The sequence below is a fragment of the Armigeres subalbatus genome, chromosome 2 (assembly GCF_024139115.2).
Source record: "Armigeres subalbatus isolate Guangzhou_Male chromosome 2, GZ_Asu_2, whole genome shotgun sequence".
In the NCBI taxonomy this organism is placed as follows: domain Eukaryota; kingdom Metazoa; phylum Arthropoda; class Insecta; order Diptera; family Culicidae; genus Armigeres; species Armigeres subalbatus.
Window position 1 is genome coordinate 339,842,878 of NC_085140.1, and position 15,623 is coordinate 339,858,500.

The following is a 15,623-nucleotide window of genomic DNA, read 5'->3' on the forward strand; positions in this document are numbered from 1 at the left end:
CTCAAGAAAAATTCCTATAATCATTGGCTTTTGGCTGACTTCTTCATGAACATTGAATAATATGGGCCACACTCCGGTCCGTGCCGTTTTGCATGATGGCAAACCGTCAATATTTATATTGATTGATATGTTTCTGGGGGCTGTTAGACCGGTGAAGCCGTAACGAAGGCAATTTTCTAAAATGGAATCAATTGGAATAGAAGTTGAATTATAGATAGAACTTCAACTTACCAAGACCCTGGTACCTTGTATTTTAACCACAGCGACCGGCTTCGTGGATCTTCCGGAAGCGTTCGATCATACTGAGACAAACGGGCTAATAATGGTTTCAACGCTGCATGAGATATTTTGTTCTCCAAACTCCAGCTTTGAAGGAACGATGGAAGATCTTCTTCAACGTATTCATAGTTGGCATCGTTATCTGGGCTGTAGTCAGCAACATTATCTGGGCTGTAGTAGTCTTCATGTATTTGACTTATTACGTCATCAAGTTCAGAGAACTCATCATCATTTTCTGCCAACGGAACCGCTGGTCGCCAATCCACCTGTGAGGTACTGTTCTTGTATGATGCTGGATCACTCGTGGTTGTACTAGTTTCCGTCTCGTGAACATTTTGAAAAGTCTCTAACGCTGTTATATCACTGTATTTCTTCAAACTTCGATCGAAGGAACCACTTTGCACAACCTTTCCTATTTCTTTGAGTTTTCCATGTTTCCAAACAGTTTTAAAAAGTGTAACAATTTTCTTTTGCCCGAATAGAGCTCGATATAAGCATTCATTAGGACTAGAGAAAAAAAAATGAGAAGCACCGTCAATGCTATCAAAATGCTGAAGTGCCTTCGAAATGCTGCATAAAAACTGCAACCATTTATTCTGCATTGGTGATGCTAGCTATTGACCTCTGATCATTTCAAATGCTGCTCTAGAACAAAGTGCATATGACATGTAGATAAAAAGCTATTTTACAGCAAACTTTAATGCTTGGCGGTTACCTGGGTATTCACATTTTTTTTAAATGCATTCTTGGCGGCCGTACTTGGCCGTACCTGATATGTCATTACTCCACACTGTTTTTAGTTAATTCAATATTCTCAACATGGATGCATAAATACGCAACTAATAATATACCTATTTGTTTAGCATTTCTTTGTTTTCGATAAAATTTTCAGGATAAAATGGCCGGGGTTCTGCCAAATCACACCAAGCGCTAATGAAAATTTTTCAATTTTTTCGCCAAAGTTTTCGTTTAACATATTCAATGAATCACAAATCGCATCGGACATCGTTCAACACCATAAATGATGGTATCCTACAACAAATGTACGCATGATTTGACATAAAATATAAAATATCACAAGTCAGTCAGGCTGAACCCCGACCAAATGATAACGGAGGGATAATTCACGAAGTCGAAGCAAATTCTGCTCTTCCCTCCTATGGGAAATCCCATTGCTATCTGTCAGAGTTTGAGTAAAACATGGCCGCCATCTCCTCCTCTCTGTTGCTCTACTGTAAAAACCCGTAGAGAACTGTCATTGTTTGTGTGAAAAATTTTGCTTTGACTTCGCGAATTAAATCCGTCATTTAAATGCCATGAATGATCAATGAAACAATTACGAAACTATGAAACCGAAGCAACCTGTGCAACTCGGATGTCAGAGAAAATTTTCATTCCTCTGATCAGGCGCTACAGAAACTGAAGTCCAAATTCTGATTTCCCTGCGAAACTGATCTTTCGTCTATTGGAAATCTATAAAAGTAATAAATAAAACGATGCCTATCCAAGCCTGGTTCTGGATGCGGCCGCTCCACCGTGCCCAAAGTCAACTGCTGGCCTCCTTCTTGAAGCGAAATGTCCACGGCCAAACAGTGGTTGGAACAGAGAAATGCTCGCGACCGCCCTCAAAAGGCCTGGTCCTCGGAGTTTACGCCGACGAGCACGACCGTGAAGACAACGGGCTCCTGACGCCAACTGCCGCCAAGTATAATGAGGTATGGAAAATCACCGCTTAGTAGGTTTCAATTTCTATAAAAATGCCTTTTCCATCCAGTCGTACACAAACGGAGCCCTGATGGACCTGCTTCACATGGCTGGTCCGTTACCGAAACGTGGCCAAACTAGAATTTTCTTCAATCTCGAACCCACCTACTCCGCGGTAGCGGTCTGCGGACTCGGTAATGAATGTCTGGGGTACGATTCGGCGGAAAAGCTGGACATGTCGAAGGAAGCAATCCGCGTAGCGGCTGCGTCAGGATGTCGGGCACTCCAAGAGCTGGAAACCAATCGGATCTACGTAGAAGATCTCGGCCATGCAGAGTCCGCTGCGGAAGGCGCCCACATGGGCATGTGGATCAGTCAAAAAATGAAGAAACCGGAGAATCGGAAATTTCTGCCACAACTGCAGTTATATTACGACCCTCAGCTGCCTTGTGATGCGAACGGTTGGAAAATAGGCCTAGCAAAAGCGGAGGCTCAGAATTTGGCGAGAGAACTTCAGGAAGCACCGGCGAACCATATGACCCCGACAACATTTGCCCAGAACGTGGTCCAAATCTTGTGTAACTCTGGTGTCAACGTGGAGGTAAAAGTGAGGAGTTGGGCAGAAAGCCAGGGAATGACGTCCTTCTTGGCTGTCGCCAAAGGATCATGCGAACCACCGATCTTTCTGGAATTAAGCTACTACGGAACGAATCTCAAGGAACGGCCTATTGTGCTGATCGGACAGGGAAATACCTACGACAGTGGTGGCATCTGTGCGAAGAAGCTTCACTCGCTGAAAGATATGCGTGGAGACATGGCGGGAGCGGCATGCGTAGTTGCCACATGCCGCGCGATTGCTGCACTGAAACTACCGGTTAACATCAGAGCTCTGATCCCACTCTGCGAACATATGATCGGATGCAACGCTTTGAAACCTGGTGACGTCATACCCGTGAAAAATGGAAAGAGCATTGAAGTGGTCGATACCGACTATGAAGGTCCCCTGGTGCTGGTCGATGCACTGCTGTATGCTACCACTTTTGGTCCAAAATACATTGTAGACGTTTCCACAATTTCCCATCACGTTTTGGGTTCGTTTGGAAAGGTGTGCAGTGCGGTGTTCACCAATTCGGAGAGCCTGTGGCAGCGTATGAAGAATGCCGGTGTGCACACTGGCGATCGAGTCTGGCGGTTGCCACTGTGGGAGTACTTCACGCAACAGATGTGCTCGGTGGAACACGCTGACGTGCAAAACTGCGGAAAAGGAGTGGGTGGCGAAGCATGCAAGGCAGCGGCTTTTCTACGCGAGTTTGTTCCCTGTGGCGAGTGGATGCACATCGATGCGCACAACGTGATGATGACTAAGGGCGAAGATTTTCCTTATCTGCGTCGGGGTATGGCAGGACGGCCGACGAGGACACTGATCGAATTCATTGCGCAAGCTTGCTGCAACGAAAAGTATGGCAATCGTCATTAGAGTATTATTCGATTTATGGTCACAATTGTATTTTGGTAGTATTTATTGCGAGTTTATTTATGATTGGATAAATTGTTTATTGTATACAAAATAGAGAGAAATATTTTATTTTTGTTTCAACTAGAAGGAAATGGAGCACACATGTTTCAATTGCCATTGATTTATTAAAAAGGTGAATTGAGTTCTGCTCAGCCGGGCGTTTATGGCGTCTTTTCAAAATCTGCTTTAACCGGCGCGGTGGTGTTGCAGTTAAAAATAGCTTTCATTTCGCTGTTTTATGATATTTCAGCTGGTTCATGTGTAATTCTTTGGATTTTTTTTTCAGAAAGATAAAAATAAATTCAACGGGAATTTTATCAGCACTTTTTCGAAATTTATTACTACACAATTTTTCCGAATTTTCAAAGGAATTTCAATTGGAAATGAAGGAACTGAGAATTTTCATGGAACTGAAATGATTTTGATTGAAACGGTTGGACAAAGTGTGAAAATTACCTTCCATAATAAAATATTCACATTTTTCTAAATCATGCTCTAATGAAAAACATTCATATCGAAAGAACTATATAGAAATCTACACTGACTGAAATCAAACTGCTGGAAAAGAAATTCTCTAGAACTGCCTTCTGGAGAAACGAAATTCCCCCGCCATTTAAATTACTTCTGATTTGAATATAATTTTCTGCTAGTTCGGATATTATATATTTCGACTCTACGTGAATGCTGCGGATGTGTAAAATATTATGCTGGTGGAAAGCCATAAAAGTTGATTCCTTTAACCTTACTTCATGCTGATACAACAGACAGGGATACATAACATTTAACAAAAAATAAAAGTAGATAGAATGTCCAAGGTAGAAAATGTTTTATTATTGTTTTTAGGAAAAAGTAAAAATAGCTTACCTATTGAAATAAATTAAATGTAATAGACTTTTACAAAATCATACAAACTTTGGTTAAAATGTTTTACCATCACATTATTTTGGTTATCATAAATATGTTCAATTAAACAACTTACAAGAAAATTCAACGAAACATCACACCTGTTATTATATCATATTCCATTTTATGATCTTTTTCACTTTTCCAAAATATTACCAAAAATTTCGACACTTTTCCTAAAATTCGACGTATTTCGCAGCTCAAATTTTGCATCCAGTGCCTCATTCCTTGATAGTAGCGATTACCGTCTGTAAATCGTCTGATTTTTGGTGTAAGTATAAGGATGAAACGAAGAGGCAAGTGTTCTCATTCTGAATTAGGATTTGAATCTGGACAAAAAATGTTTTTTTTCCCCTGCACACAAGCGGAAACAAAACTACATTTTCGACAAGACATGCTCATTTCCCAAAATTAATCCCGCACTTTTGATACATCCTTGTTTTTCGAATACTTTTAAAATACACAAATTTTATACAATTCAAAACAGTTTAAACCGAGATCTCAACACCTGGATCAATACCACCAAACTGATAACAAAGAACAGACTCGCGAAAATCAGCCAATTAAACCGAGAAAGTCTTTTCAAATATCCCTTTCCGTTTTGCAAATCTTTGACCAGATTTTTGTGATGAACAACATCCATAATCCATTCGTGAAAATCGGCCACACCACTGACGATGAAGGATGCATTCGTGGTGTCGCACTGCTTTCTACCGGACATGTATCCAGCCTGAAGATATTGTTCCTGCTTAACGCAAAGCAAGGGACTACCTTCGGGAAACTCGCACAAACGGTTATCGGTTTCATTCATGCACAGACTTTGCGGGACCTGATCCGAGCACTTATCATTGGGAAGCAGATCAACTGACTGCAACTGTTTGGAGATCCTTTGATTATAGTTCCATCCGACTATGACACAATCAGTCAAGTTCTCCAGATCAGCGCTGTTATTTGCTAGTCTCATAAATACGTTGCGACCGTTCCATTCGATTGAACGTTTCAGCTTGATTAGTGCCATATTCGCACCTGGTAAATGCGCGTCATAATCCGGATGAACGTAAATTTTGTGAGGTCTCCGGTGGTATCCACTTAGTTTAGGATCAAGCGATTGAATACCTATGGAAACTTCCGTTGTCAGTTTGTTCCTGTAATAAATGATTAAACATTAGTAATGGGAACATTCTAAATGAGTCACACATTACCATACGCAGCTAGCTGCAGTGAGGATCCAGTTATTTGTTAGTATCGTACCCGAGCAGAACTGGCCACCTTCGTTCTCCAAACTGACCACGAACGGAGCCCTTGCATCATTGCTGGATGTCAATGACCACACAAGCTCTACTGTAATAGATATAATGAATCACGTCGTATACCTCCATAATTTTCCAACTCCATCGCCAAAACTAACCTCCAATCAAAATCACCAACAAACTCCCTATACCAAAATATAGTAAACGCATAATGGACCGTCAACACGTTATTATGCTTCGTTTGAAATCTGTTTTGCAACTGATGGATTAGCGGCGCCAGCCGAGCTGACGACCAACGGCAAAACGTTCATTGCAAAAATAGAATATCCGACATGATGTAGCCGGCAATTGTCGACCCTAAATATCTGCTAGACAAACAGGTATCCTATACTCATAGAGCGAGCGCAAACAGGAGTTCACGGTGTCAGCGCCCCATTAATAACTAACTTTGTACAGCTTTGTACTATCGCCTCACGCAGTGCAATGCAAATCAATCGAGGCTTCCCTGTTTAGGGGAAAATCGCGCCATATGCACCACTAAAGCTTTTACCAAGGATTTTAACAATTTAACTTGAAGGTGGTGAACTACATAGTTTGAATTAATAAAATTACACTTGAATGCGAAGCTCTTGATGATTAGTTGCGGTTCGTAAATACAGCCCACTCGTTCAAGTCTTCTGTTTTCCTCTACGAGAGTGCATTATGTACCGTTTTCACATACTTGAGTGCGAAGCTGTAGGTTGTGCTTTCGATGTGTTCGCCGATCTGATCTAATCAGTTGAACTTGAAGCTGGGATTTACGCACGTACGCATCTTCCGGGCGCCCCCAATGATGAAGATAAGAAATGCATATTGTTGGTTTATTTTGTAGGCATTTCTTCAGGTAATAAGTGAACGAAAAATATTCGTGCTTAATATCAAAAGTTGTTTCATGTTCAACTTGTTTCAAAAACAATTACGCCAAAATATTTGTCTTTTACATTCCATAGCTTCCACATGAATCATATCAAAATTGAGCAAATCGGAAGTCCAGTTGACTGGTTTTTTCTGCTGGTTTCATAGATTGTGATTAATGTGTAACGGACTGCGTCTAAGCGCTCTGAATCATATCAAGTCCGACTAAAGATCTCTCGCTTGGGCATATTTGAAAGTGGCTCTTCTAGCACTCAAAGACAGTGTTTCTCCGAACGTGGAATAACACGTAAAGCGTAATCGAAGCGAAAACGAAATTTAAAAAACCCTGATTGATCCAGCTAGCGGTGTTGATGCCTTTCTCGTGCAAAAAAAAAAACTAAAAAATATGAGTGAGTGTTTTTTAGCGTGTTTTGCGCATAGAAAATGGTATTTTGGCCATATATGTTGATCCCATAGGTCAATTTGGCCAATTTTCAATAGCAAACAATGGGACAGGGTTCTTAGTCGAATGGAACTTGTTGCGAATAATTCGGCTAATGCTAAGTTCCAAAAAGTGTGTCTACCAAATTTTGAACACATACACACACACACATACATACATACACACAAACAGACATCACATCAATTCGTCGAGCTGAGTCGATTGGTATATAACACTGTGGGTCTCTGAGCCTTCTCTCAAAAGTTTGGTTTTGGAGTGATCATATAGCCTTTACGTGCATCGCACAACTGTCATTTCAATTATTCCACGCATGCTGCGACGCAGCAAAGCTGAAATAATAAAAACAAAAGTTGTCCGCTGCCTCCGTTTTGAGTGGTATACCCTTGAAAAATGAAAACGTGAGTGAATTTAGTTTTGGATTCTGTGATGCTTGTCCTTAATACCATGATTTATTCCTTTACTGAAGTTGCTATTATACGATTAACCCGTTTTTGGGAATGTGCAACAATAACTTACCATTTAAACTAATTTTGAGTTCAACATATCCTTAACTAAGCACAAGCGGCAACGATGGGCGAATTTTCTGGTATGTTCAAGGCCTGCCGCCTCCAGTTGGTGTTACCAAACCAGTAAATAGACAATAGTGGGAACAACTATTTTGCTAATAACTCTTTTATAGATTTATTTACAATTCATTTTTGCCTTTCTCGTATACAAAGTATACGTAAAGGCTATAGGATCACTCCAAAACCGTACTTTTGATAGAAGGCTCGGAGACCCATAGTGTTATATACCAATCGACTCAGCTCGACAAATTGAGGTGATGTCTGTATGTGTGTGTTTTTTTTTCTTCCTAAACAATGGAGGGGGAATCTGCTCAACAGACATCCTGGGTTGACCAGGAAGTGCTGGGTTAGGGGCCACCTCCAATGAGGGAGGCAGGACTGCATCCCCGACCAGCTAAACCGTTTCCATTGCCGCCAAGCCCATCGTCCCTTCGGTACAACCAGAAACAGTGTTTCAAGAGCATCCTTCTACTCTCAGATTGAAACAAGCATGCTTTGAAATAATTCTTTTTTTCAAGATTGTTTCAAATCCTTATTTTTTCTAATCTCAGCATGCATGATTGATGCTCGGATTCAATCCTAGATTTAAATCTTTGGAAAACTGTTTTGCTAAATTAGGAGTACAAATAAACTGAAATTGCACATAATTGGTTAATATAAGTAGTGAAGTCGGAATTTGAAAGATATTTTGATGCTTTTATTAAAATACTGTAGAAGATGAGAAATCTGTATCTATATTCCATGGTAGAATTCGAAGGATACAGAGCTCTATAGAGATGAGGAACCTGATAATACTTTGTTAAACCTAACAATGATATAAAAAAACCGTTCACAAAGGATTAGTAGGACTATCCACATTATGGTAGGTATTTCCGGGAAAGAACATTGCCGGCAGCGACCGAACGATAGAATCGCGGCGACTAGTTGTCGTCGTCGCGGCGATGTAATCGCATCGGTCTGGGGCAGCCTTTAAATGTTGGTTGGGCGTGACTGAACTGAACCATCCTGTTGCTCGAAGTAATGTTTGTTCATCCATCCTTTCACGTTCGGCTAAGACCGATAGGGTATGTTAAAACCAATCGTCCACTATACTGACACTAACTGGAGCTCAGTTCCCCGTGGAAGGGCCTTTTGTTTTTCTTCTCTTTACCCATAAACGAAATGTTGACAACCGCCAGGATTCTCAAAAAATACCGAAGTTTTTTTTTTCAATTTTTTTTTAATATTTTGAAATTAAGCTCTGTGTGGAAAAAAATGCTATGCAAATGGCTATTTTTAGAGAAGTCGAAAATCATAGATCCTGCCTCCATCCACATGAACTGATTTAGGGGCCGTTCGAAAATAACATCCTTAGATTGAAGGAGGAAGGGGTCCAAGGTATAGTGACAATACATACGGGGGGAGGAAGTTGAAACATCTCAAAAAGTAGTGGACGTCATATTATCACCCTTATAGCAGTTAATCTATAGAAGGCCCATTGCAAACGGCTGGCGTTGGTAGAAAAAAAAGGTCAATCACTGTACTGAAATCAAATAAGAACAGTGCATTCTTTGGTTCTTCAACTATGTTTTTCGATACATGGCATTGTGGTAAATGAAACTAAAGAATTATGTCAATAAAACAAAATTATTTATCATATTTATTCTATATTTTTATTCTATAGTTTGGTATTACTAATTTTTTGGATTATCACCACAAGACCGCCATATGAGGAGTGATTTTTTGGATATTATTATCGTCGATTGGGTTGTGGATTATCGATCGTTTCAGCTCCTCAAAATGCCCATGATAAGAAGGACATTCAACAATACAGCATTGTGCAGGATTGCTGGTAAACTTGCGGCCTTATCTGCAATGAATAATGACTGATTGTGAAATGCAATAATACATTTTGCACATACAAAATTGACCTGGGTAAAAAAACCTTGACTGACACTTCAGTGAAATTGAATTACTGAATAATGTCAAATAGATTACTACATTGGAATTGTACAAAAAGCATCAAATGTTTTGGGATTAAATCCCAGGATTCAATCCTCCCATACAAAGTGAAAATAGACAATGCATGCCTGGATAGGGATCGTTTGCGTAATTGGGATTGATCTCTCTACCATTTTTTGAATCTCAGCAGCTCCCAGAGTGGGATTTTTTGAAGACTGCCAGAAAGTAATGCTTCAAAGGGGGCCAGTGCATAACGCACCCTCGAGGTTAGCTGCGTGTCCTTGCAGCATCGAACATCGTGACTCGCTTTTTTAGAAGAACACCATGGTATCGTGCCAGCGCATTGCCGGCTTTCCAGGTGGCCTTACCTATGTCGCCCTATGTCCTCGGAAGGTGGGCAGGGTCGACTTCGCGCCTGCTTCCCTCTGCACGACTGGTATCAAGAATGATGATGCCGCGTGCACCCCAAATTGACCTTTCTGCGATAGGGCCTATTCGCCAGCACACAGAGGACTTGCCGACGCGGTGCCTACGCCTGCCCCCAGCCTTGACGAGGACCCCTTTCCGTCCTCGGGCTCGGAACCCGCCTGGTTGACCGACGCCGCGAAAGCGACGATACCATGTTGTTCTTCACGCGGCCACTTGTTCGATAAAAGGATCGAGTTCGACCACAGGGCACCGGTATGACCCATGAAGCCGACTCCGAACCCTCTTATTTGCGCCTGAACTAGCCATTCCTCGAGTCCACGCGCCACCTTCTGTGTAGCTCCGAGACGATTTGGACGATAGCCGATAAAACGGCGTTCCAGCCAACTTCATCTTTACACATCCTCCGGACTAGGTTGTCCGGGGTAGTGTCCAGACCACATGTGGCAAGCATGTGGTCACGCATTGTGCGAAAACGCGGGCACACGAACAACACGTGTTCCGCCGTTTCCTCTAAACCTACGCACACTGGACACTCGGGCGAGGCCGAGTGTCCGAACCGGTGAACTTAGTTTACAATTAAAAAAAACACACTAATAAAGATTAAAAAAAAAAAAAAAACCTGGGTCAGGTAGAAAGTGATTTCCCCATGGCGCCTCTTGACCCACGTACCTATCTCCGGTATCAACCTATGTGTCCATCTACCCTTAGTGGAACTGTCCCACGCACGCTGCCATTTGACCATTGAGGCCAACCTGACAGTCCTACGGATGCCTCTCGTGCCGCGCATTTCGAAGCACTCTATGTCTTCGCCGATAACGATGTCAATAGGCATCATACCGGTGATGACGCAAAGTGCATCGGGCGACACGGTACGGTACGCGCTCGCAACTCTTAGGCACATGAGCCTATACGTACTTTCTAACTTCGTTCTGTAGCAGTTAATACGCAGGGCCGTGCCCCAAGCTGGCCCCCCATACCTCAGTATGGACAGAGCAACGCTAGCCAGAAGCTTACGCTTGCTGGCATAAACCGCAGAGCTATCGGACATCATCCGGGACAATGCCGCTATAGCTGTGGAGGCACGCTTGCAGGCGTAATTGACGTGGCTACCAAAGGTGAGCTTATCGTCGATCATTACCCCCAAGAGTTTGATGGAGCGTTCAGAGGTGACCGTGCAGTTGCCTGCCCTTATCACCGCTTGTTGCTCCGACTTTCGGATGATAACAACAACCACCTCAGTCTTATGGTGAGCCAGTTCTAACTTCCTGGAACTCATCCACTCCTCCACAATTGCGATCGAGTGGGCTGCAGTCAATTCCACCTCTTCGATCGATTCGCCGTAGACCTCCAGCGTAATATCGTCAGCGAAGCCGACGATTGTCACGCCCACCGGGAACTTTAACCTCAAGACACCGTCGTACATGACGTTCCATAACACCGGACCCAGTATGGAACCTTGCGGAACCCCTGAGGTTATGTCAACGCACTTCCGACCCGCCTCCGCGTCGTATACCAGTACTCGATTCTGAAGTAGCTTCCGAGAATCTTGTACAGGTTCTCGAATTCAAGACGCAGGAGCGCATCTGCAATAGCTGCCCAACTGGCATTATTGAAAGCATTCCTCACGTCGAGAGTCACTACTGCACAATAGCGAACTCGCCTCCTCTTACGCTGGATAGCTATCTCCGCGGATTTGGTAACCGACAAGATAGCGTCTACGGTCGACTTACCCTTTCCCTGAAGCCAAACTGGTTACTCGATAGATCATCCGCACCCTCCGTGCGTATCAACAACCTGATGAGGATGATCTTCTCGAGCACCTTCCCCGCCGCAGGCATATTGGTCTATATGCCGACGGATCTCCCGATGGTTTTCCCGCTTTTGGCAATAGGACCAAGCCCTGCTTTTTCCATGCTTCAGGGAAGACTCCCTCGTCCAGGTATCTCTGCATAACAGATCTGAACATCTCGGGAGCCTCGGCAATGGCCGCTTTGATGGCCAGGTTCGAAATACCATCCGGTCCTGGCGCCTTATCTACACTAAGGGCAATCCCCGCAAGTTCCGCCACCGTTACTCTTCCCTCGTCGGCCACCCTGGCCCGTGGCAGCTCCACTAAGGGGAGGCCAGGGACTTGGGTCGTGACGTGGGAAGAGCCCGCGATGATCCTCTCCAGCATCTCTGGAGACCGCTCTGTAGGGGCCATCGCCCCACGTGTCTTAGCCATTACGACCCTATAGGCGTCACCCATGGATTCACGTTGGCACTTTGACACAGGCCCTCGAAGCAGGCTTTTTGCTTGATCTAATCTCAGTTCTCAGAGCGACTCTAGCAACCACGAACGCCACCCGTCGTTCAACACGCTCCTCTTCTGTGCGTGATCGCTGCATCCGCCTCCTTGCCCGTAGGAAGGCGCGGCGCAGGTTCGCAATTGCTTGAGTCCACCAGTAAGCCGGTGGTCTCCCATTCCTAGGGTGGACTTTCCTAGGCATGGTGACATCGCATGCACGCGAGAGTACTGTTACCAGCTGCTCGCCGCTCAGACCGAGAGTATTGTGCTCGCGGCGGAGCGCTTCCTTAAACACCTCGTCGTCGAAGTATGTCTTCCACATACGAGGACTAGGCCTCGCCCCTTCTTCCGTCCGCTGAATGCTGGTCGTATAGTCGATACTGTAGCGAACCGCCAGGTGGTCGCTGTGAGTGTAGCCATCATCTACCCTCCAGTTCGAACTACTCGTTTGGCCAGGGCTCCAGAACGTAACGTCGATAATCGACTCGGCACCGTTCCAGCTGTAGGTACTTTTGGTACCGACATTAGCCAAGTCCACATCCAACATGGCCAGTGATTCCAGCAGGATCTGCCCCCGTTGATTCGTGGATCGGCTTCCCCATTCCACGGCCCAAGCGTTGAAGTCCCCCGCTATCACCACCGGCCTACGCCCCGTCAAGTTAGCCGTCAAACAATCTAGCATTCGACCGAGCTGCTCGATCGACCATCGAGGAGGCGCATAGCAGCTGCAGAAGATGACCCCGTTGATTTTGGCAATGACGAAGCCCTCGTGTGTCGAAGACACCAATTCTTGGACTGGGTATTTCCCCGTTGTCCATATCGCCGCCATTTTAGACCCATCGGTGACCCAATTACCGTTCCTGGCGGGTACCCGGTAAGGATCTGCTATGATGGCGATATCCGTCCCCCATTCAGCAACTGTCTGACACAGCAGTTGCTGGGCTGCATCACAGTGGTTCAGGTTTAGCTGCGTTACCTGCACTGTGATTTTGCAGCACGCTTAAACGCCGGGCACTTCAAACGTGCTTGCTGTTCGCAGCTTTGCTGGAACAGATCAAACAGTTGGGAGGGTTCGTGCAGCATTGTGCCTTATGTCCCTCCAATCCGCAGCGTCGACAGAGCTTGCTTCTGTCAGGGCCTTTGCAGTCCCATTGCTTGTGCCCCGGTTCCAGGCACTTGAAGCAAACTTCAGCTTGCTCATATATGCCCACAGGGCATACCGACCACCCCACCTTGACGCTCCCTAACTTGACTACCTTGGAGGCGTCCGCTGCAGGTAGCCGAACCAATGCTACCTGTGTCCCTGCCGAACCTTTCCGTAGCCGAACGGCTGCGGTGGACGCCTCCACTCGCCTCCACACACTCGTCCAGGTCTTTAACCCTTAGAATCACCTTCGTCGTGAGTGCCCTCACCTTGACCGTCTCGCCTAGGACTTCCTCCGCCAACTTTTTGTAGGCGGCGCCCTTTTGCGAGTCGCCCCGCTTTAGCTCGAGGATCATCTCGCCCATCCGGGTACGTCTTATTCGACGTACGTCGGCGCCGAGTTCACCGAGTTTGACGTCTCTCCTCATCGCCTTCAAGACGTCCGAGTACTTAGCCTCGTCCGTTTTGATTACTAGGGCATCGCCCCTGGAGCGATTGGCGCCTACCCTAGACTTCTTGCTACCCTCATTCGCCTTGCTACCCTATTTCCCTGGTCTGGGGCGGCTGAGAGCTCTCAGCCTGCCGTAACCCCTTACCACCGTCTTTCCTGGGTGGACGGACCTTTCCAGGTCCTTCCTCCCCCGGTTTTGGAGGTACCTGGCCGGGGTTCAGCTTCCCAGCCCCACTACCCTTGTTCGGGGTAGTAACCCTCCGCGTTTTGGGGCGGCCCCCAGGGAGCTCATCCCCTGGAGACTGTCTCCCCCGTTTTTGTGTCTGCTCCGTTGGAGCCGACACCCCAGACGTGCCTGCGAATACTTGAGCCTCAGTCTGGGTAGACTTTGGCACCACCGTCTCACAGAAGGACCAATCTTCAAAAAGACGGTCAAAAACCATTTTTTCAAAATGATCCAAATTGATAACTTGAGTCATGGGTTGTTAGTAGAATACTTAACGATGATGTAAACATAGTTTTGAGTCATTTTATTCGGTTGGATCTTACCTTTATAGTCAATACAAGTTGAGCTTGTTGTCGATTTTTAATTCTGTTAAATCTTGTAACATTTATTTTACTGCTTCATTATGTTGGCCACAACGTATACATCACCAAAACCTATTATATTTGGCACCATCACAAAGTGTAGTCCAAAAACTAATAAAGCCACGCATATACGTTGATAAATTATTTTTGATCGCGCAGAAAGTACTCGGTCTTTTTTATGTATAAAATTATTATTGTATTATCTTCTTGCTGTATTCATTGTGAAATTCAAAATGGTACCCATCGGTACCCATCAATGAAATTCACACTGTAGTTTCATTTTTTTGTCAGGAATCCAATCCTGCAGAAATTAGGTTCCGCCACCCTCCGCCGGCTCAGTTATTTCGGTTTTACTGACAGTGGTTGTTTCGGTCTTGCCAATCAATTTTGATAAAAAGCAACGCACAATATGTTTTCTCTTCTCTTTCTACTTCTCACTTGCCCCAATACAATGGTGCGACATCAGCTGAAAATTGTCTAGGGGTCGTACACTTATTACGTAAGCGTTATTTCTGTTTTCGTTATTTTTCAACATCCCTCCCTTCATGTAAGATTTCTTACATACAAATGATTTTTTTATTTATAGGTAAAACGACAGATCCCTCCCCCACAAGGGCATACGTAATATGTGTACGGCCCCCTAGTACAATTTGTTCTTGTCTCACACATATTTTAATTAAGGAAATTCCACGTGATCATGGGTTTTTACAGACACTTGCGCTCTGAGATTTTGAAAATATTGTTAAAGGAAGTAGGACAAACTATCAAGTCATGTCATGTTTAGTTGCAATGCAGGGAGAGTATTTTATTTGACCCCTACGGCTAATTTTCCATACTTACTCTGTAAAAAGATCATGAGTTTTTCACATGAAACGTAATATCAAGAAACGATTTGCGTCTCTACAGCTTTACTTTGTGTAGGGATGAAACAAAATCCATTCCAATAATGGAATACATTTTTCCGTTAGCACTGCAGTGAGGCGGCAGAAATTGGTAATTAAAGGTAGCAGTTAATAACTGTGAAACTGCTAATAAAAATAGAACTCTACACTGGTGGCGCCAGCCATTGATGTTTGATGAGGCATCACTTGGTGCAAGCACGTTGTCTTTGAGAACGTTAGCGTGCTTGCGACGACTGGTGCCCCACCTTTCGTTCCGGTAGTGGATCTTTAGCTTACGGGTCGGTGATGCCGAGAAGATGGACCACC

The 15,623-nt window shown here is 44.4% G+C and overlaps 2 protein-coding genes across 2 annotated transcripts; one reads left to right on the forward strand and one right to left on the reverse strand.

The window, feature by feature from the left end:
* The first annotated feature begins 1,626 nt into the window (after nucleotides 1-1,626).
* Nucleotides 1,627-3,571, forward strand: LOC134216992 (cytosol aminopeptidase-like). Its single transcript, XM_062695748.1, has 2 exons — nucleotides 1,627-1,994; nucleotides 2,054-3,571. Exons 1-2 carry the CDS (start codon nucleotides 1,776-1,778, stop codon nucleotides 3,458-3,460), a joined length of 1,626 nt encoding a protein of 541 aa, XP_062551732.1. The 5' UTR covers nucleotides 1,627-1,775; the 3' UTR covers nucleotides 3,461-3,571.
* Nucleotides 3,572-4,356: 785 nt separating this feature from the next.
* On the reverse strand, nucleotides 4,357-6,066 carry LOC134216993 (mite allergen Der p 3-like). The gene is made up of 3 exons (XM_062695749.1): nucleotides 5,811-6,066; nucleotides 5,605-5,743; nucleotides 4,357-5,547 (listed from the first exon to the last, which is right to left on the reverse strand). Exons 1-3 carry the CDS (start codon nucleotides 5,860-5,862, stop codon nucleotides 4,881-4,883), a joined length of 858 nt encoding a protein of 285 aa, XP_062551733.1. The 5' UTR covers nucleotides 5,863-6,066; the 3' UTR covers nucleotides 4,357-4,880.
* Nucleotides 6,067-15,623: the final 9,557 nt, after the last annotated feature.

Bases quoted from the DNA above. Each gene is read 5' to 3' on its own strand.
- LOC134216992 (XM_062695748.1), top strand. From the start codon at position 1,776: ATGCCTATCCAAGCCTGGTTCTGGATGCGGCCGCTCCACCGTGCCCAA. The intron at 1,995-2,053 runs GTATGGAAAATC...TTTTCCATCCAG, and splicing joins CTGCCGCCAAGTATAATGAG to TCGTACACAAACGGAGCCCT.
- LOC134216993 (XM_062695749.1), bottom strand. From the start codon at position 5,862: ATGCGTTTACTATATTTTGGTATAGGGAGTTTGTTGGTGATTTTGATT. The intron at 5,744-5,810 runs GTTAGTTTTGGC...TATCTATTACAG, and splicing joins GTTGGTGATTTTGATTGGAG to TAGAGCTTGTGTGGTCATTG. The intron at 5,548-5,604 runs GTAATGTGTGAC...CATTTATTACAG, and splicing joins ACTGCAGCTAGCTGCGTATG to GAACAAACTGACAACGGAAG.